The sequence below is a fragment of the Pieris rapae genome, chromosome 22 (genome assembly GCF_905147795.1).
Source record: "Pieris rapae chromosome 22, ilPieRapa1.1, whole genome shotgun sequence".
NCBI lineage: Eukaryota > Metazoa > Arthropoda > Insecta > Lepidoptera > Pieridae > Pieris > Pieris rapae.
This window is the reverse complement of record NC_059530.1, coordinates 2174839-2197613: the sequence shown is the minus strand read 5'-3', so window position 1 is coordinate 2197613 and position 22775 is coordinate 2174839. Positions and strand designations below refer to the sequence as shown.

The 22775-nt window shown below is 33.3% G+C and overlaps 2 protein-coding genes across 5 annotated transcripts; both read right to left on the bottom strand.

The window, feature by feature from the left end:
* Nucleotides 1-509: 509 nt before the first annotated feature.
* On the bottom strand, nucleotides 510-6222 carry LOC110992520. Its single transcript, XM_022258374.2, has 5 exons — nucleotides 6181-6222; nucleotides 5613-5705; nucleotides 1793-1888; nucleotides 1533-1606; nucleotides 510-1098 (listed from the first exon to the last, which is right to left on the bottom strand). The coding sequence occupies exons 1-5, from the start codon at nucleotides 6213-6215 to the stop codon at nucleotides 950-952; spliced, it is 447 nt and encodes a 148-aa protein (XP_022114066.2). The 5' UTR covers nucleotides 6216-6222; the 3' UTR covers nucleotides 510-949.
* A 783-nt stretch (nucleotides 6223-7005) lies between these two features.
* Nucleotides 7006-21525, bottom strand: LOC110992517 (zinc finger protein 260). 4 transcript variants are annotated; one of them, XM_045633185.1, is made up of 15 exons: nucleotides 21447-21525; nucleotides 21037-21075; nucleotides 20652-20744; nucleotides 19637-19771; nucleotides 18356-18723; nucleotides 17482-17698; nucleotides 16863-16993; nucleotides 16637-16711; nucleotides 14069-14207; nucleotides 12641-12750; nucleotides 12433-12565; nucleotides 9906-10037; nucleotides 8896-9096; nucleotides 7529-7700; nucleotides 7006-7145 (listed from the first exon to the last, which is right to left on the bottom strand). In XM_045633185.1, exons 2-14 carry the CDS (start codon nucleotides 21061-21063, stop codon nucleotides 7530-7532), a joined length of 1932 nt encoding a protein of 643 aa, XP_045489141.1. In that variant the 5' UTR covers nucleotides 21064-21075; nucleotides 21447-21525; the 3' UTR covers nucleotides 7006-7145; nucleotide 7529. The 4 variants fall into 4 exon arrangements, with proteins under 4 accessions (XP_045489141.1, XP_045489142.1, XP_045489140.1 ...); XM_045633186.1 differs by lacking the exon at nucleotides 21447-21525 and adding an exon at nucleotides 21296-21435; XM_045633184.1 differs by lacking the exon at nucleotides 21447-21525 and adding an exon at nucleotides 21372-21411.
* Between the last annotated feature and the right edge of the window lie 1250 nt (nucleotides 21526-22775).

Below are 22775 nucleotides of genomic sequence, written 5' to 3'. Positions count from 1 at the left end.
AGGTTCATATATGAAAAAAATCAACGATACTTTTATTGAATTGAAACTTCTAGTTCGACATCCAACTATCGTTTAGCGTTAGTCATCATCAGACAAAATAATGATTTTGTCTCAAGCTCCAGTAGACTACAAAGTATTTGGCCAGATTTGCGTGATGAGTGGAATAGTTGGCGCACTTTTAAAGGGATAATATTTAACTAACTTTTACGCATAAAATGACATTTGACATTGACTAATTTGTCGAGACCTTCAGGAAAAAAGATAGCATCGATTACTATTGCATTTAATGACCAATTTATATTTAGATAACCTTTTTTCACAAATTTTGTAACACTAACAATCACTTCAAAGTAATTTATTTTTAGTTACATAGATCCTACAAGAAAGAACTAGCGAAAACCTGGAATTATACTAAACATCAGCTGCAGTACCTATCTACTTGATATTCTATTTATGCTTATTAAAATAACTCAGAAACTATAAAAAATATATAAATAACTCAAACAACGTTCATTTTAAAAGACTTTAATAAAAAAAATGGGATATGGCAACATTGGTCTCGTAATAGAAACAAAATGGATTAAAATATACACTGGATTTTCCTCGTATATAGGTCACAAAATATATTATTTATTTAAAACAATGCACCAATATAAATAACAATCGTCATTATACCTCGTTAATATATTTTTTGCAAGCACTTCTTATTACCAATTTATAAGCTGCAATTCTTTTATTTTTGTCAAGTGTCACAACGTAAAACATTGAACGAAAGACATTGATTATGATTGCTTAGCAATGCCTACAATATTATTCATCATCGTTTACATTTCAAATATATGTGTATGAGTTTATATTTTTAATTATCTTTAACTCTATTTGATCTGTGCATTTATTGTTTTAATAATTATAATAAATGCGCTATTTCGTTTTAAATGCTGAATACCCATTATGTATGAAATCGAATAGATGAACTAGCTCTCATCAGCGATTTTCGTGTTCTTGGTTGTATATCCACATGTAATACTTCAGAGACGGACAAATGTTTGGTGTGGCGTCTGTTCAGAGGGCGAATTATAAAATACGGCTCGTCTGGGCCTGTAATCAAAAAAGTTATTTTGTATATTTAAGTGTATAATGGTCAAATAATAATAAAATCGAATTAAATTTAATCACGACTTAGACACCGTGTTTAATTAGACATATATGCATACTTTATTTATTTATTTTATTTATTAACACTTCGTTGCATTACATAAAAGAAAAAGGAAATATTAAACATAATTTAATGAAAAGCAACTGGCGGCCTTATCGCTTTCGAGCGATTTCTTCCAGACTATCGCTACACTTTTCTAAGAAATAGCTGTGAAATTGTAAAAGTAAGATAAAAAATGTCTTATATTCCAATAATTGTATATACTTATTACACCCAGGGACGAGGTATATTTAAATGTTAACGTGCTATTAATCACAAAATCCTTATCATACAAATACCTACAGAATTTGTTAATTGTAAAGTTTTGTTAACCTACTTTTAATGTATGCTTCCTTGGATATTTGTTCAGATGCAGTTTTATTGAGACTGATTTTCGATGATTCAATTTCTCTGTGAAAAAAAAAATATTTAGGGAACTGGTCTACAAATTTTAATTTGATTACTAAACGTTATATTTGTTTAGAGCGATGTCATTCCTAGATAGCAAATCTTTTTAGGCCGCAGTTAACGCATATAATATTAATATTAATGGGCCTGCCTGAAATTTGATAAATTATATCAGATTTCAACACTTACTTTGAGTTCTTCCGGTGAAAAATTCCGTATTTCAGATGAGGAGCGTAAGGGTCACAGCATTTTTGTGGAACTTTTGACTTCGTGTATTTATTTTTGCTATAAAACAATAAATTATAATGTATATATTAAAATGATAGAATTATTGCAATCATTCCCGCATGGTAAGCTAATAATGAAATTTAAGACAGCGTAATAAAGATGGTAAAAACTACATATGGAACGATGGAAGGGTCGCGTTCAACTGGCTGTTGATGCAGGCATAACCTTTGCAAATACTATTAGAAAAAGAGGGTTGCTAATAGAAACGTTAAAATATGAAATGGAAGACGACACAACGAAGGGAATCATATAGTGGGGGCTAGGGCACTTTATTTTGAACTAAAAATTCTGGTGAAATTCATTGCTGCAATATCATGGCGCGACTCGCAATTGTAAGTATATACTCACTAAAACCCCCAAACCTTAGGCGGGGCGAGGTAACAGCAGAGTCTTAAGCGATGCGGCAGTTGCATCCAGCTCTCCATGCCCATTGTTGGTTTGTGAAAACACAGCAAGTATCCGTCACAGACCGGGCCATACGATTTAATAATGATGAAATAGCTAGGGGAGATCGAGTCCAGTGCTTGCAGGGATGGATCACCATCCCTTCTTTTGAACGCATGGAGCCCTGCTTCCTCGCATATGCACTTTTAAGGTGGCGAGGATTTAGTGAGCGCGTCGATTATTTACTTTATTATTGATGTGAAACATCTATAGCCGCACGTAAAACCGATTTCTGGCGTGGCGACGCGTCACCACGCTGTATGATATACAACAGTCTAAATGCAGTAGTAAATTTCACATTAAAAATATTTAATGAAAATAATGTTTATTCAACAAATAGTCATCGTTATCTGGAAAAATAATAAAATAAAAAGGCTTTTTTATTTTTTATTTTATTTTATTTTATTTTATTTATCTGGAAAAATATGGTAATATTATATTTTATCATTATGACATATTTAGTTCCTATCACAGACTGTTCTTTTCTGCATATTACTTTTACAAAATAATATCGATGTTTCACATCTGCCAGTTTTAGATTATTTTCTTTCGCCTCGCAGAAATTGTAAAAAAATCCACGGGCCGTCATTTCTCAATAAAGCTTTTACTACGTTTGGTAGTCTTGCGTCCTCGCACTGTCCCTCTGCATATGCAGGGCGTTAACCCGGCTGTCTCCAACACCGTGGTCGGTGCCTCCTCACATCCTACTACTCTGTGCAGATGCTGTCAAGTCGATAGCTGAGCTGAACCCAGCTGGCTGGTGGGAAGGATTCGTAGTATATTTACCGGCATTCGCGCCCGCCATGTATGAGTTCATGTGTCTAGAGTCTCCATTGCGTTCGATTTATAATGTAATAAGATATATTTTTTATATGTTACACTGAGATGTCTTGGTCATTGATGACTCCGTGCGAACCATCGTGCATTCAAATCACGTTGCACTAACGGATTTTTGCTTCTATTTGCACAATTAACTAATACTTAATTGACTGCTTTTTGTATGTCTTGCCTAAGTGATAATTTAATTTGTTTACTAAGCTTCGTTATTTCTACTCTGATCGATTTCGTTTTATTCTCCAATTTAATTAATTCCTGCCTTTGCTTAAGGAGTAAGGACGTCTCGTCTGATACCGAATGCCACTTGTTTCTATTTGGAGGCACTCTGTTTGAACTGTAAGTTATGGCTTCTAAAACATTGTTGTATTTTTCTTGTACTGATAATTCTTCCAAGTTTAGTTGGATTAAATGTTCTTTTATTTCGCTGATATTACCGATAAGGTGTTTTGATTCGCTTGTCCTAGCTTTAAAAGGTCTAGTCTTCTCTAATTTTATTTTTAGATTAGCTCTGACCATACGGTGGTTAGTATTGAAGTTTAGATTCTTAAGAATTGTACAGTCGCTGAACATGTTAGCCCTATTTGTGAGAATAAAATCGATTTCATTTTTATAGAGTCCGTTTGGTGAAATCCATGTCCATCTATTTGACGGTCTTTTTTTGTACATACTATTTAGAACCTTTAAATTATTTTCGTATGCTAATTCTATAAGTTTAGTTCCATTCCTGTTTCTTTTCCCTGTACAGTAAGGGCCTAGTATAATTTCTTCTCCTTTTCTTCTCTTACCTAGTTGAGCATTATAATCTCCCATAACAATGAGATTTTTATGTGTATAATTTAATATAGCTCTTCTAAGATCTGCGTAGAAGGAATCTACATCGGCGTTACTGGCTTGTTCCGTAGGGCTGTAAATCTGTACTATAGACCATTTTGCGTTCGATTGTGGCATTGTAATGTTCAGAATAGCAATTCGTTCAGATATTCCCAAGAACTCCTCGATATTCTTTTTAAGTTCTTTTTTTATAAGAAATCCGACTCCATATTTGCCTGATGTTTCGCCTTTAAAATAAAATACAAAATTACCGTGGTCTTCTATTTCTTCTCCTAGTCTCCGAACTTCGCTAAGGCCTATAATGGACCAGTGAATTTTTTCAATTGCTAATATTAGCTCAGTAAGGCTTTCTTCCTTTCTTAGAGTGAGAGTATTAATTGTTGCAATATACAGGTGCTGATTGTCTTTTTGGCGATTGACTATTTTGAGGGAATTATTTTTTATTTTGGGATTTGAAGGGTAATAGTCTTTTTCCCCCACGGTGACCAGCCGGCTTGGGAGAGGTGGAGGGGGCGCTTGTAATTGTTATTGACATGCTGTAGATTCTTCTAGAGCGGGACGTTTGGAGTTTGTTTTTTTTGTCAAGTAGTTGTCTATGTGATTGTTTTTATATAATTTTTTCTTAATATTTCTTTCTATAAATTGTTAAATAACAATATTATAGAATACGTAGATGAGTACTTGTACCTCGGGCAGACAATATCTATGACCGATTCAACAACAAAAGAAATCGACACAAGAATAGCAAAAGCATGGAAGAGCTTTTGGGCGCTTAAAGAAGTCATGAAAAATAAGAAAACAAGCATGGTAATTAAAAGAAAGGTCTTCAATACTTGTGTACTACCTGTACTAACATATGGATCACAAACTTGGGCGCCTACTAAAGCGCAGTATACAAAGCTACAGGTGTGTCAAAGAGCGATGGAACGATGTATGATAGGGAAAACAAGAAGAGACAAAATAAAGAATACAGTATTAAGGAAAATAACTAAGGTAACAGATGTTACAACAACGATCAAGAAGCTAAAGTGGAAATGGGTGGGACACATCGCAAGAGGTACAGAAAAGTGGAGCAAAAAACTGCTTAACTGGTGCCCAAGGTACAGCAAGCGCAAAAGAGGGAGACAACTGAGAAGGTGGATTGACCACATTAAAGAAACGGCAGGTGGTACATGGCAGAGAGTGGCACAGTGTAGAGAGGAATGGCGGGATTTGGAGGAGGCCTTTGCCAAAAAAGGGCACACAGATGCACCTGAATTAGATTAAAATAAAAATTTGTTTAAATGTATAAAATATGTAATGTAGATTATCTGAATAAAGGCTATTATTATTATTATTATTATTATAATTGACTGCTACGGAGAAGGTTACCATCGCAATGTCAACGACATGTCTTAAAACCTAAAAATCTACAAGTATGACAGAAGGCTGATCATCTACTTGTCTTTAAAAATATCAAAGCAATATCTTGTATAGACTAGAGAAAATCTTTGCCCCGTTCTACTGTCATTATTTTTTTAAAATTTAATATGAAGCATGTTAAGCGATAGGTACCATCGCCCAAAAGCTAGTGTCTTGAGTTTAATTAATAATTTACTTAAGTACATACTTGTCATATGACACAGATTTCTTCATGGTGCTTGGTTTTCTCTCGTATGATCCAGTTTGTGACCAGGAATACGGGGCAGGGTATCTCATATGGCTAAAATGCGAACATTTCCAAGCTTCAAGAATAAATCTACTTGTGATATAGTTGTAAATGGACTTTCTTAGCTTAAAACTTGCTCGTACGGTGAAGGAATCGTTAGGAAAAAACATTGAAACCCATTCGTGTGCCAGACATAGATAGCTGCTCAGTTTGCTTATTATAAAAAGTAGAGCACGAAATAGATAATATGAATATAAGACTCCTACCAATAAGTTTGATTTATTTATAAAGTTAATATTTAAACAAACATAATAGTAATTATATTATATATATAATTTTATTAATCCATCTGTAACCAGCCTCTTGGCTTTTATCAGATTTAATTTGAAATTATGGCAATTAGGGAACACGAATTTCATATTTTTTATTCCCTCTGTATTTCAACTATATTATATTTAATAGGAACTATACAGATTAATATAATGTTGGAGAGCTAATTTTATCCAAAAGAACTTCTCAACGAACTTACATAGTCTTAGTCTTCTTAATTTTTTTATTTTCCATATTTTTGTATTTTATTTAACTTGAACAATTTAATTATACATAATATTGAAATATAAATGTCAATAATGATGAGTTGTCATTCTGAATTCCATAGATTTACAGGCAGTCTATGAATAAAATTTAGTCGCCCTGAATCTAGTGCATACTCAAAAAAAGCTAGCCTTTAGTAAACACTTTAACCGTGAGTTTTAAGACAATTCAAAGACACGAGGACTTTTAACTTACAGATTTATGATATAACTGTTTACTTACGGTTATATTACCTACAGTAAAAATAAAAATAACCGTAGCTCAAGTAGGTATGTAACATCCGTTCGACCTTTAATATACAAGTACAAAAACATCGAAACTGAAGCCTTTGTTTATACAGAACAGGGAGCAACTAATGGCTCATTTGATGTTAAGATATAAGATAAGAAGATGTTAGTGGTGGGTTCTTGAAGATTATTAAATCAAATTGGTTCGAATACTTCAATGATACGCGGCAAAACCGGCAGATGTTCTCATCCTTTGAATTATTTTGTACAGAAAAATCATATCTCAGTGTCATCAGATATAATTCCTTAAGTCAGTATAAGAGTATACACCAGCAAATTAAGTAGAGACTTTAAATCCTATCTTATATCTTTAAACGAGCAATTCTTGTATATATATATAATTGGAATCTCGGAATCAGCTCCAACGATTTTCATGAAATTTAGTATACGGGAGGTTTCTGGGGCCATAAATCGATCTAGCTAGGAATAAATGATAGAAAATGTCATTTTATTTTTAGAAGTTAAGTTTTTAATTTTATTTAAGTTTTTACTTAAACAATTTTTACTTAACAAATTAAGTTTTTATAAATTACACACACTTCAATAATAATTTAATAATACTGAACACATCTTTACAAAATCTACGTTATATATCGTATCCTCGAATCCAGTCCTGAAAATAAAAAAAATAATTAATAACGTAGAATACAGTAACCTATTTTTTTTATAGACCAGGTGGCAAACGGGCAGGAGGCTCACGTGATGTTAAGTGATACCGCCGCCCATGGACACTCTCAATGCCACAGGAGTCGCGAGTGCGTTGCCGGTCTTTTAAGAATTGGTACGCTCTGTTCTTGAAGAACCCTAAGTGGAATCGGTTCGGAAATATCTGTCGCCTATGGACAATTAATGCCACAGGAGTCGCGAGTGCGCTGCCGGCCTTTTAAGAATTGGTACGCTGTTTTCTTGAAAGATCCTAAGTGGAATTCGTTCGGAAATACTATATGAAAAAAACAATATTAAATTAAAAAAAAAATCACATATATACAAACTCACCCTAATCCTCCATACTCTGCATACACTTCCAGGGTTCTTCATTCCCTCTCCGCGATCTCTTCGGCCAGGGTTTCTTCAAATGCACGTGTTCCACATGCGCCCTCAACTCGCCAGAGGTCGTGAACGCCTTACCACAGGTTTCGCATTTGAACGGCTTCAAACCTGTGTGTATCTGAAAATCAATTTCAATACAATGAAATCGTCAAAATAAATTTAAAAAGTATTGACATGTTGTGCGTGCACGTAGGTTACGTATACGCGTTTATATATTACTAGCTGAATTGGCAAACGTCCTTTTGCCATGTATATCATTTATTGTGCCTCACTCGACATAGATAGGTATAGTGTGTCGCCGACTTTTTTGTAGATATTTATAAGATCTACAATTACTTAGAATATTTTATGGTTTTATCTTTAATAGTTTAGGCAGGGTACGCAAAATAAGTAACATTTTTACACCTTGTGTCCGAAAAACCCTAATATCTTACGGAACCCTATTTTTGTTCAAAATTAAATATAGCCTATATTACTCGTGGATAATGTAGCTTTCGAATGGTGAAAGAATTTTTAAAATCGGTCCAGTAGTTTATGAGCCTATTCTTTACAAACAAACAAACAAAGTTTTCCTCTTTATAATATTACTGTACCTAGATTAAGTAATCCTTAAGATTTTAAATCAATGAATTTATAATTGGTGGATATGTATTCTTTTAAATAACACTTTTTTACCGGATTGAAGCTATGCTATTATTATAAACTCATTATTATTTATAAATATTTGAAATTTTAATTTTAATAATTTAAACTTTTGCTACAGCTGTGATACTTTTTGACATTCAACAGCTTTGTCTTCAGTCACCGTGACCATGCACGCTGCAAAGCACGCGAAACGTCGGAAAAATTTAAAATTATGTTAAATAATTATAATTTATATATAATTACTAGTAGACTCGGCTAAGCGTTGCTGTGGCTAAGGTTTTTGTTATTTTACATAGTAGTAAACTATTCAAGAGAAACGGCAGGAGAACTTATGTGAAACGTTGGTACTTTTAACATAGCACCATCAAATCAAATCATTGTATCAAATAATTTGCAATAAAATAAAATTGCGACTATAGTTAAAGATCTAAGCTATCCTATCTCTTAAGTTGGACCAGACTGCTCACGGTGTGTCAATTTAATTTAAAATCGGTTAAGTAGTTTAGGAGTCCATCGCGGACAAAAATCATTACAGGAGATTTATATATATTACGATAATAATACATAGCTTCAATCCGGTAAAAAAGTGTTTTCTTTAAATGTGTAAAAGTTATGTCAATAAAAGACAATACTATGTGCAACAATCGGATATTCTACCCAATACTTACAAACATATGCCGCCGCCTATTATTGTAGAAGGCGAAGTGTTTTCCGCATAAGGGGCATTCGTACGTAGGCCGCGTTGCACTATGCACCCTCATGTGGAACACCAGATTCGTCTTCTGAGTAAAACTTTTATCGCAGCGGTCACATTTGAAACGCTTTTCGCCTGTGTGTACCCACATATGGTCTTTGAGAAGGGCCATACTCTGAAAAGAATTGTTTGGTTTAGTTCCACTGGGCTACTTGAGAAGACTTTAAAATACCAGGTCATTATTAGAATAGAATCTATACAAATAGTTATTATTAATTATGTAAAGTATTAGAAATACATTTGAAACATTCATATCAAGAACCTGCTAAACGCTTCTTTACGCAAGATGGCGTCGCATTCCTGTGACGTAACATGCTTGTAACGTTACAAAAGTTTATTATTATTACATAAATACACGTATATTTCATTTAAAAACAGTATCTGACGAAATTAAACTCCAAGACAGTAGGTATTAGAATAAAACTGAAGAGATAATATTTACAAGCATGCTACGTCATCGTCGTTTCGTGTCACGTGACACACTATAAAAAGTATTTTTTATTATGGACGATTTAATAAATGAATGATTTTATATAGACTTGAGGTCGTAGGTTCGAGCCCCAACTGTGCACCAATGGAGTTTCTTTCTATGTGCGTATTTAAAATTTGCTCGAACGGTGAAGTAAAAAATCATGAGGAAACCGACATATCTTAGACCCAAAAAGTCGACGACGTGTGTCAGGCACTGGAGGCTGATCACCTACTTGCCTATTAGATTTATAAATGATCATGAAAAAGATAGTGAAATCTGAGGCCAAGACCTAAAGAGGTTGTAGCGCCACTGATTTATTTTCTGAAATAAATTTCTGAATGATTTTATATAAGTTATTTTATAACTTTAAAGCTCTTTCAAAGTTCAGTAACACTAATTATTAATTACATACGATAAACGTGTTTAAATCAGGTCTTAACAAAGATTCGTACCTGGAATATCCTACCGCATTGCTCGCACATGGAAGGCGTCTTCATAGCTGGGTACTTGGTTCGATTCTTGTCGGGATGAACTCTTCGGAAATGCTGTGCGTACAACCGCAAACCACGGAGTTGGGCCCCACACTAAAATTAATTTAACATAATATTGATTATCTAAAAAAATCAAATACGAGTTTTATTACTTATCTTGCCAAATCCGCGTACAAATTATTTGAATAAATCTATTAGGTATGAGGGTGTGCAATTATTTAATCAATTACCATCTCAAATTCGCAATATTGATGTGTTTGAAAAATTCAAAAAGCCATTAAAGATGCATGTTAGAATGAACATAGCTGACTAAAATTGTTACGGCTAATGGCGACGTGTATCTCGCTCGTATATAATATATACATATTAATATTAAGTTTCTCATATAAATAAAATATTTCTGTTTTGTAATGAGAAATAAAGTTCTTTAAACATTAAACATTAAAATGAACGCACGTATAAACGTTTACGTTCCACACGTACGCGTGCGTCCACGAGCGTTACTTACGTGCGAAAGGCGCTTTGTGACTTATTGTTAGATGCCCATATGCGTAAATCTTACTATATATATTTCTTGTGTGCGTGTGTATGTGACTGAACTCCTCCTAAACGACTGGACCAATTTTGATGAAATTTTTTGTGTGTGTTCGTAGAGATTCGAGAATGGTTTAGATTCACAATTTTGTCCGCTGGACAATGTTTTTTTTTAATTAATTAGTAGTTGTTGATTTTGGAATGTTTTACATTGGATCCGACAGACGGCGCTACCATCGCAGTGTCAAATTTTAATTTTAGTCTGTCCCGAAAAAAAAAGTTTTGTTATCATCGTGTTATATCGTGTGTGACCATGTGCTGGATCGTTAGATATTGTCATAACATTTGAATAATAATTTTCATCAAAATGGTCCAGAATGTTTTAGCTTATTAAAAAAAGTTTGAAATTTTCAAATTAAAGACGTATAGACAGGACAACGTCTGTCGGATCCGCTAGTATTTTTATACTTCGTAATTAAAACATTAAATCAATTATTTATTTTTAAATTGGTGATTATTTATCCAATGATTATGGTTTTAATCAAAATTATTTTACGGATGTATACGTATTTCTAATCAAGAAAGCCTTGGACAGCCATCAGATAAAAGACCTGGTACAGGTGAAGAGAAAGCGTTGGAGCGCCAACCGGTCGTACTGAAAATTTAGGGGAGAGGCAATTGAACCAGTAGTGACGTCAACAAGCAGAACCATACAAACGAACGTACGAAGAACGAAGATTGGATTTATTTTGAAAATCACTACATAGTATAAAACAAAGTCGCTTTCTCTGTCCCTATGTCCATTTGTATGCTTAAATCTTTGAAACTACGCAACGGATTTTGATGCGTTTTTTTAATAGATAGAGTGATTCAAGAGGAAGGTTTATATGTATAATAACATCCATTAAGTACTGTTATTTTTGAGGTTTCAAATGTGATGTCGTAAATAATTACATTTTTCCGCTTACATTGCAAACGCAGGCTGAACCCTACGAGTTTTATCAAAATAATGTACTAAGTATTGTACACAGTTTTTCTGTAGTGTATTTAGTATCAGCATTGCACCCGTGCGAAGCCGGGGCGGGTCGCTAGTAACCTATATAAACCTATAGAGTTGATTCGTAACAAACCTTTCATACTCTATCGTCTCTTTCTGTCTGGAGGCTTATTAAAACTCAATTTAATATAATTTGTGTTTCAAAATTATTAAACGACTTCGATATTGTTTGAGAATATAAAATATTAGGTTCCTTAAGTTAAGACTTTCTCTAATAAATCAATAATTTTGATTTGAATCAGGAGTTTTAGTTCATCGGTTCATTAGTATTTGAGATCCAGTCGTTTATATAAGTATATTGTTATATATGGACATGTCGTTTTGGCTGCGCCGACGCCGCAGGGGGCAAACGGGCAGGAGGCTCACCTGATGTTAAGTGATACCGCCAGATTAATAAATACGTAAATCTGTTATCTCTTATATATAAAATTCTTGTGTCACGGGGTTAGTAACCGAACTCCTCCGAAACGGCTCGACCGATTCTCATGAAATTTTGTGTGCGTATTGGGTAGGTCTGAGAATCGAACAACATCTATTTTTCATCCCCCTAAATGTTAAGGGTGGTCCACCCCTAAATTTTTTTATTTAAATTTTTTACGATACACCATACAAAAATACATGCAACCCTAAATTTTCACCCCTCTACAATCATCCCTTATGTTTTAATTTTTATAAACTTTAATTTTTTGGCACAAAAACATGGCAAAACAACGTTTGCTAGCTAGTCAGGTAGTTATCTATAATAATAATTTATTCTTGTACGTATCTTAAAAAGGTGGTTTTAAATGTCCTTTACAATATAATAATGTTAACAAGTATGTCATTAATTTTCTAAAAAGTTCTCCTGATTTTTTGCCTAAGAAATTTCAGAGCATAGTGGTGCAATTTAGGATTCACCTGTTCACAAGTGATGAGTTCCGCTGGATTCTCATCATCATCGCGCCTGTGCATCATCATCCGTCGGTCAGTGCGTCGCATCACACCTTTCTTCATACTACTCATGCTTTGCGAGTCGTTTCGTATTCTATCCCTAAAATGTATAAGTATTTTAATAAATTAATCGAAAAAAATTATATATTGTACGATAATTTAATTTTTTACTCACGGGTCATTATCACTACTGTGCTTTGAAGATAATTTCAAATGTCGCAAATGAGCTTCCTCTGACACGAATCTCACATCGCACAGTTCACAATACGGCCCTTCCAACGGCGCCTGAAATTATTTAAAATTATAAATGAACTAGCGACCCGCCCCGGCTTCGCACGGGTGCAATGCTGATACTAAATACACTACAGAAAATCCGTGAACGTTGTATATAAAAATGTGGGTTATCCATAAGAGATAGACATATACCATCACGGACTTTTCTGTAGACCTTTTCAATGTGTACAATACTTAGTACATTATTTTGATAAAACCCGTAGGGTTCAGCCTGCGTTTGCAATGTAAGCGGAAAAAATGTAATTATTTAAGATATCACATTAGAAACCTCAAAAATAACAGTACTTCTCCACTATTTAATGGATGTTATTATACATATAAACCTTCCTCTTGAATCACTCTATCTATTAAAAAAACCGCATCAAAATCCGTTGCGTAGTTTCAAAGATTTAAGCATACAAAGGGACATAGGGACAGAGAAAGCGACTTTGTTTTATACTATGTAGTGATAATTCAATGTCGCAGTAATGCCAGAACAAGAAACCACTCCAACAAACCAACGTTTGCTAAAAGAAATCAGCTGTTGTCGTGAACGCCATTTTGTTTTACATTACATATTAATCAACACGCTGGCTTTCGGTCAGACAAATAGTTGAACGCTTTCGACGCTGTTTTATTTAAATCAAAATGCTAGACTTGATTGAATATCGATCTTTGATTAACTGTCTAGAGATTCAATTTATTCTCTCATTTAACTACTTTACTGCGACATATATAAGACAATCTAAATTCTAAACACAATATAAGTTGGTAAATTACTTTGTGAAACCTAAATAAATACACCACTGAAGTATTTCCGAATTAATTCTGTTAGTTATTCGACTATGTATTTGCGTGTTGTTCACGAAGACCAATCTTTGTTTTTAATTTATTTTATTATTATTAATTACTTAAGATGTCTTGTAAAGGGTGCAACGGTTGCAGCTACTTAAAAATCTTGGCGATTAAAAAGAGTGGCGGAGAGTTTATTGCCAGTTCTTCTCTCCATTCTATACCGTTGATTTAACAATTGGCAATAAATGTAAAATTACAAGAATTTCATACATATTTTTTTTGACATTCATAATTCCCTATTGTGCTGAATGAAACCAATATGAAGAAAAAAACTTCTGAGAATTTTTTTTTTGTTATCGGTGGAGAATCCCCCTCTGGGGAGTCACCGCTCAACACGCGGTGCTAGAAGCAGAGGCTACCAATTCAATTCTCCGCTCTACGACCAACATAGATCAAAAAGACCGGCAACGCACTTGCGAACCTTCTCTCAATGTTTTTTTGCCATACATAAATAAATAAATATGAAAACTCTTACCGTCTCTTCGGATAAGCGATGTTTTTTCTTCTTATGAACCTCGATACCCTTCTTACTGAGGAATGTATACCCACACAACTCACACACAAAGTCCGAAACGTGTTTGATTCTCACATGGCCAAGGTATGTAGTCACTTTACTATAAAAAAAAATATTATTTTTGATTAGGTATACCATAGAAAGGCCAGAATGGAGAAGATTGGAGGAGGCCTTTGCCACCTGGCAAACGCAATAGTGGAAGAAAAACACAAATTAATAAAAAAATAAACGAAAAAAAAAATGTGAGCTGTCACGGGACGCCTGGCAGATGTGAAACATCGACATTATTTTGTAAAAGTAATATGCAGAAAAGAACAAACTAAATATGTCATAATGATAAAACAAAATATTACGATTTTTTTTCCAGTTAACCATGACTATTTGTTGAATAAACATTATTTTCATTAAATATTTTTAATATGAAATTTACTACTGCATTTAGACTGTATATCATATAGCGTGGCGACGCGTCGCCACGGCATGCGTCGCCACGCCAGAAATCGGTTTTACGTGCGGCTATAGATGTTTCACATCAAAAAATTATTTTTGATTACAAGAGAAAAGGTTTGGGGTGGGGATAACCTGAACGGCCCCATACACTTCTGTTCAGGCATCTTGACGACGCCCACAATCTACTCCAAAGGGAATAAAGTTGGTGAACTTTTTTCGTTAAGGTATTTTGACTAAACCCCCCATTGGGCCGTAGGCACAGACGCTGATTAAATATTTAAATTGGCGATAGAAAGGTCCAAACTTTATCAATTTGTCATCATTTATATACATTTTAATTGTATGTTTAAAAAACTTTATTTTCATTACAAAAATGTATTTTATTTACATGAGAAACTTTATATGCATGCACCTTTTTGAATTTTTCAAACGCGCCAATATTGCAAATTTAAGATAATAATAATTATTAATATGAAGGTTAGGAAAATTGTACAGTCCGAGTCACTTGAATAGCCTCACCCCCAAAATTAATATAAATTCTGCTGTATATTCAATGTCGCCTGTTTTACTTCATAAGTAAACTTAATTAGCGTCGTACTATAGCTTAATCATAAAAAGTAAAAATAAGATAAATAAATAGTACTAACTGCACACTAAAGTAGTGAAAATGGTGCGTCACTTGAATAGCATCAGTGAAATAAAACACAAATAAATAAGGCTATAATATGTTTTTAATACTTTGTATACTTTCCATTGCTTTTAATAACTTCAAAAATACGTTCGGGAATAGACCTATATAATGAATGAATGTAATTTTGATCCAAATTATTTAAATTTTATGAATTTCTTGTTCAAGATCTGCGCTGCTATTAAACTGGCGTCTACCGGCAAATATCTGGCGAGATAGATAGCCCTAAATATTTTCCATAATATTCAAGTCCGGAGAGTTCGATGGCTAATCTAAAACTTCAATTTTACTTTTTTGAAACCAAGCTTTTGTTTCCTGTGACGCATGTATAGAGGCATTATCGTGTTGGAAAATCCAGTTCCGGTGTTTTAAAATGTTAAAAATATTTTTTTTCTTTTCTTCTAATAGATTAGTATACAATGCTGAATTTGTTTGCCTCGGAAAATTGAAATTGGAATAGGCCCCTTATAAGAAACCGCCCCCCATACCATTACTGAGCGACCTCCCAAATGACGACGTGATAACACCCGCTCTTCTTTTCTTAGATCGTGAAAATAATATGAATAACCATCTGGACCATCTAAATTGAATTTTTTTTCATCACTAAAAACAACATTATGCCTTTGATTTTTCCAAGACATATGTATTTTAGCAAATAAAAACGGGCTTTTTGATATTGATCGCGCAAATGAGGTTTCCTCTTGATTTTCTGCCGTTTAAGGTTTGGTGATGACTTTATAATGCATCGCACGGTAGACAGTGATGCGTTGGTGTTTACTTCATTCGCAATTTGTCGCGCTGTCTTGGAAGAATTAGATGCTGCACGTAAAATAAGCCGACGTTCACTTGACGAAGTAGCCAATTTTGTACGACCTTTATAGTTTTTCCCATAGTTTTCTTTATTTTTCCCCATAATTATTAACTACCTTAGGACTGCGACCAATTTTTATTGCAATTTCACGGTGAGATAGTTTTTGATCCAAATAAAAATTCACTTTTTCTCTTTCGGTTTTTTTTATTTTTCGACCACGACCCATGATAGCTAAACATTTGAATAAGACTTCGAAAAAAATATATACGTAATATTCGACGCTTAAATAAAGAATTGCTACCAAAAAACCAAAACAAACGCACGCGAGTAATGTTCGAATAGCACTGAGGCTAATCATGTGACGCGGACGAAATGTCGCACCGACGCGGGGCGCGGTATTCCAGTGCAGGTTCGTACGTGTTTTGTTTTGTATCGTAATGCACTGCGCATGAAGTCTAATTAATACTAGTATGAAAATAATATTCGTTCATATTTATACAGAAATTCCAAAATTTATGGGTGAGGCTATTCAAGTGACTCGGACTGTAAAAACTCGATTTTTACATTATAAAGTACTCACTCGAACTGGCTGGGGCAATGTGGACACTGATACTTCGCTCCGGAATGCCATTTTTCATGTTCCCTCGCTACACCTCTGAAATTGTTTCAAATACTTAATCAAGAGAGAATCTTTCCCCAAAACCCCCCTCCTCCCCCCAATTCATTACATACTTGAAGGCTCCCAAAACAGATGAGAAGTTCTTAAGAGTCTCTAAAAACATGCTTTATATTAAATCTGAAAATACCTATTCATAGTGATGAACGGACAGCCCCTACAGCTAAACTGCTCTGTATGTTGAGATGTTATATGTTTGCGAAGTGCTCGACTCGTTTTGAGTCTACTTTTACATATAAAGCATTCGAAGGCACCGCTTTCCTGAAAAGAAATATTTTTTTATTCTGCAAATAAATTCTCTTCAAAAATAGTTTGGATAGTTACTCCAAATTCCCAAATACGCGCGCATCAACTTATAATCTATTATTATACTAATAACTGCTTAGTATTTATGCTTATACTAAATACTAAGCAGCATACTAGCAGCATATTATACTAATATAAGCTGCTAGTATGCTGATTATATTAGTATAAGTAGTAAAACGGCGCTGTTTAGTTAAAACGCTAGGCTGTTAATTGAACTGACATACATATAGATAAAAATACATGCATAAAGCTCCCACAAAAAATAACTAAAACAAAATATAAGAACCTAATGTAATCAATTTTGGATAGGACCTGCTAATCTAAAAGAATTTGTATGGGAATGTCCATTATCTATATCATGCAATTTTTTGTTCAACCATTCTTGGCAGGTAGTTTCAAAAATTAAAAATCGTACCCTCATTTTATAAAAATTTATAACTTACGTCTCGATGTCGTATACTATGGGCGTCATATCTCGCTTTAATATGGAATCCTCGGAAACATAATTCACATTTATAAGTAGCATTTTTGTATAGTACCGACTCTTTTCTCTTAGTTATTTGTTCGATTTGTTGCTCATACGACAACATTGTTATTGTAAAGAGATTCTCATCAATATTTTCGTTTGTCCGTCTACGTTTTACGTCCGTGGTTTTAAATCTGAAATTAATTAAAAAAATAGTATTGTGATTGGTCTAATGGAATTAGAAATTCTAGTCTCTTGTTCTTAGCATAGCACAATTTAACAGATAAGTTAAAACACTTTATAAATAGCAATTTAGTTTAAAAAAAACTATATCAGGCCAAATTAGTCCAGAACTCATATTAGCATTGACGATACTTGACGGAAAGAACCAAAAGAGTATTTATGTATTATATCTATGAGCTCTATTTAACCTTAAACATGTATATAATTAAACAGATTGCATAAGTTATTAGGTAATGGACGGACTATGGAAAATCGCTACAGAGTGCAGGTTTTTTTTTACACAAAGTACATAATATTAACAAAAAAAAACAAACAATAATTTAACACTAAAACTAAACTAAAATAAAAAAACGTGTTTGTATTTATGTATACGCGTCAGAAGTTACACTTCTTTGGCGTAATAAGATTAAAATCTTTTCAAACATTAGAATAAACCTAACATGTTGGCTATAGCTGGTCAGCGTGTCGGTTTTTTGTGACGGTGTGCGTGCGCATTAAAAATATGAGGGTAAATTTTTACCCCGCGCCAAAAGAAACTTCTAAAATAAAATCTTAAAATAACAGAACACGAAGATATATCATATAAGTAAAGGTAATACTTCACTCACTTATCAGCTACAGTTGTCGCGTCATCCTCTTCCAACTTTTCACTATCCTTCTTCACTTTTTTCTTCACTTTCACCTTTTTCACTTTCTTCACTTTACACACCTCACTTAATGTTCTGTCGTCTTCACTAACAAACCCACAGTCTTCAAAAAATATCTCATTACTTTCCACTTTAACTTCTATAGGTTTAGATTGATCCAAATCATCAAACACGTCTTCATTTAAATTAACTTCTATTTTCTCCTCAAAAACCTTCTCATCTCCATCAATTGTTAAATCAAAGTTGTCATTCTCATTTATTTTAGATGCCAATGAGGATTGAAGGCCATATGAATATCTATTTATTGATTTTATATGTTCTAATGTCACCTGAAACCCAATAGAAAAGTATTTTAGATAATTCAGCTGTCTCACATTCTTATGATGTATTTTAATAAGATATAGGGGCAAACAAGACTACAGACACGCATAAACGGCATATCGCAGCCCTGGAACACTAAAAAAATTCAGTATAGACCAATACATCCACCGGGAGTTGATTCCACAATTTGCTATTATGATGCAGAATATACTCGAGATTAGGACTTTTAACATTTTAAATTTAAAAAGAAGGTATGAGGTACCGGCAAACATTTCGAACAAATGTCCTTGCCAACCTTGATATTTTTGTGTATCTCTGGGCTTTGATTATGTTAATGCAATGTTATCTTAATGTATAATGATGATTGATTTCTTGAAACATTACTACAGATATACCTATCTGATAGTTTATGTACAGCTATGAACACTGCGCCAAAATTACCAATATTGCAACTAGATAGTCATACCAACATACAGTTATTTATGTGTAACATATTATTATGTGTACAGTGTTATTTTCATAACTAAAGTTTTCGTATGCAAAAACATGGCAATCTCATACTATATTAAGGCCGGCAACGCACTCGCGAGTTCTCTAGCATCGAGTGTCCATGGGCGGCGGTATTACTTAACATCAGGTGAGCCTCCTGCTCGTTTGCCCCCTGTTATAAAAAAAGGGGGGGGGGGGGGGGTAGTGATGTGTCAATCACGTGATCACGCGCTGCGATACAATGCGCAAACTTTACCCCACTCTCTTGTTTAATGCTCAAGAAGTTTGCCGGTATCTGTACTTATGTATATCAATATTACTCAATAGTTATTTTGAAGATGTTTTAGTTAGGAAGCAAAGAAGAATGATTAAACAGCAATGAATAAAACAGGCAGTGTTTAAACATTAAAAGAATAGTACTAAAATACTTACAACTTTTTCCAATTGAAATAAATCCAGTAGTAAATTATGACTGGTTTCAGCTTTCAGTCGTAAATTTTCCGCCGATCTGAGCCTTTGAGTACACTCCCAACATAGAGATTGAGGGAAGTTGGAGTTTAATGTTACCTGAAATCATTATAAGTTAAGTTTAATTTTGCATATCATGAAGAGTCATTCTTTCGAGGTTTTTCTTTGTAGTCACTGAGTTATCTGCGTGTTGGGGAATGTAAAAGAAATATTATCAAAAACTAAATTGATAATAAAATTTATAAATTGACAATTAAATTTAAGTTACTAGAATGAATCAACTGTTCAAACGCTTATAAGTAATGAAAAAAATTATGGAAGCTATGAAAGTCTGTCAATCTTTGAATTCAAGCAAAATTTGTTATAATCGTTTTATTGCTCAAATGGAAACCAATTGGAATGTTTTGATTATTGTGTAAGTAAGACTTAAAGTTTTACTGTTGACCAAAATGCAGTGTGTTTTCAATATACGCAGATTTTTGAGAGACTAGGAGCTAGGGGTGACCAAAATGCTAGAAGAAAATTAAGAAAAACTCTTTGTTCGACATTAAAACGTAAATTATAAGTCAAGTTAGATACTATAACATGATTTTTCTAAATTATCGGTTTTTATTCGACCCTGGTTTCGACACCATTTTGATTTAGATGGCTATTGATTGGTCTTATCATTTAACTGCAGAGAATAAGTACACTTTAGTACTTTTTAAATGTGGATACAACAATGTAAATATATTTTTCTTTTTTAATTTATTTTATTTTATTCCACTATACTGGACGCCTCTTGACTCGACACATCTTGTCATCTCAAGACCAGCATACAAATACTTATATAAAGAAATATATTAATTCTAAAATGAAAACATTTTTACCTGTGGCAATTAAAAAGTAATGAAATTAATTATTTGTTTTATATTACTACAGAAAAATACTTTAATGTTTTAAATTCAACTTAAACACTACTCACAATATAAATACTTACAGAAAGGCCTGTGATGTTAATAAATACTTGATGCAAATTGTATTTGCTGATATTATACATCTTTGTGTCCATTGTAAGACAAAGGCGGCAAACCTGTAAAAAAAATATTTAATCATTATAACATAAAACATTTATATTCAACTTAAGTTAGTCTGTTAAGAAACATATTAATAAAAACTGGAAACAAAACCCATTTAAGACAAACATATTTTTGCATATTAACTTTTTATATATGCAGGTTAATGAACCAAGTAATAAATGTAAGTACCCGTAAACTAAAATATACTGCCAAATTATTTAGGCAAATAAGACTATGTAATTATCTTAAGAATAAAGAATAAAATTTTCTTTGACTTAACTCATATATAATAAGTAAAGTAGTTACCTTCATGATATTATCTGAAGCTTCCATGATTACTAAACGCTAAAATACATAGGATATTGTAATTAGCAAAATGGTATGTTTAAAATTTAAAACAAATAATGTATTTGTCTAGAAATATAACCATTATGATACCTAATTTTTAAAGATATTATGTTGTTAACAGAAATGTAATATTAATAGTAGAGTTTAAAAGCATTTATATGATGTAAAAACAAAATTTTCATTGAACATATCATTTATTTATTGCTTGTTAGTGTACCTGTACAACGAACTTTAATAAAAATAAGATCAATTAAAACATGGCCATCGAACGGAAATTAATACTAAACGCTTACACTTATTGTTAATGAAGTGTTATTAAATTAAATCTAGGCTTTTTTATTACATTTTAAACCCAATTTAAACTGTACCTAACGAATTAATTAAATAAACAATCAACCATTCTGTTGTTTTTTTCAAGTTCAATAGTGAATAGACCTATGGGTCATGGGATAGACAAATGAAATGTGTTCATACCACAGACTTATTAAAGATTTCAAATATCATTTATTCATGTAGGTAACACTATGCACACTTATGAACGTCGAAAATATAGGTTGTCATGTGTAAGTTGGCGTGTGGCAGAAAAAGGTACTAATTTTGACAGTTGTGTTGACAGTTCTAACAGCTTGGTAGCCTCACGTGTGTCGGTGCTAATAATTTGTGTTTTAAAGTGTAAAAATCATTACGAAACATGCCAAAAGTAGTGCGGAGTGCAGCTAGAGAAATTATTCTAGCTGTAAAACGTTTTTGTGAAGAGGAGAAACGTAACAATGGGCCGATTATTCCATTTCAACAAGTGAATGCTCGAACAGCGGCTTTGACAGGTAAAGTATTGCCAGTTAAAAGTGATATTTATATCCCCAAATTTAGGGAAAAATAATAATTGCTTTTGAAAGTAAATGTGATTGATGGATAACTTAAAATATTTTTTGTTTTATTTAAGGTGTTTCTGAAAGAACCGTGAACCGTATAGTTTCAGAGGGAAAAATCATGGAAAGTAATTTTACAGCGAGAACTGAAGTCCCTAATCAAGCAGCTCAAGGACCTTCCACATCCACAGCTTGTGATGACAATTCCACACCAGAGAACACTACTTCCGAGGCTAAGACGATAAAACTAGTCACTCCAGGTAAAAGTAGAAAAAGAAAATTAACTGTTTCTGATTTGGATGACTTTGATCTTTGTGTTATTAGACGCAAAATCCAATCTTATTATTTAAATAATTCCGTCCCTACTCTCAGAAAATTACATTGTGATCTAAAGGCAGACATCAATTTCAAGGGTAGTATAGAATCTCTCAGAAAAATACTACACAAGTTGGGATTTAGTTATAAAAAGAATAAATCCAAAAGGATGGTTCTCATGGAGCGATATGATGTTGTTGCCTGGCGATCAAGATTTTTACGAGAAATAGACAATAATAGAAGGAGTGACAATCCGAGGCCAATCGTTTATTTGGACGAGACTTATTTACACCCTGGCTATAAAGTTAAAAAATGTTGGCAGTCTGAGGAAACTGAAGGTGTCCTTACAGAAGTCTCAGAAGGTCAGAGATGGATCATAGTGAATGCCGGAAGTGAGAAAGGTTTTATCCCCAATAGTCTTTTGTGTTTCAAATCTAAGACCAAAAGTGGAGATTATCACGACGAGATGAATGGAGATAACTTCAGTAAATGGCTACAAGAAAAGCTTATCCC

Excerpts from the sequence above, each read along its gene's own strand:
- LOC110992520 (XM_022258374.2), bottom strand. The coding sequence starts at position 6,215 with ATGGAAAATAAAAAAATTAAGAAGACTAAGACTAT. Across the intron at positions 1,607-1,792 it reads TTTCACCGGAAGAACTCAAA|AGAAATTGAATCATCGAAAA; the intron begins GTAAGTGTTGAA and ends TTTTTTTCACAG. Across the intron at positions 1,099-1,532 it reads CAAGGAAGCATACATTAAAA|GCCCAGACGAGCCGTATTTT; the intron begins GTAGGTTAACAA and ends TTTTGATTACAG.
- LOC110992517 (XM_045633185.1), bottom strand. The coding sequence starts at position 21,063 with ATGGAAGCTTCAGATAATATCATGAAG. Across the intron at positions 20,745-21,036 it reads CTTCAGATAATATCATGAAG|GTTTGCCGCCTTTGTCTTAC; the intron begins GTAACTACTTTA and ends TTTTTTTTACAG. Across the intron at positions 16,712-16,862 it reads CCGTTCATCACTATGAATAG|AGGTGTAGCGAGGGAACATG; the intron begins GTATTTTCAGAT and ends AAACAATTTCAG.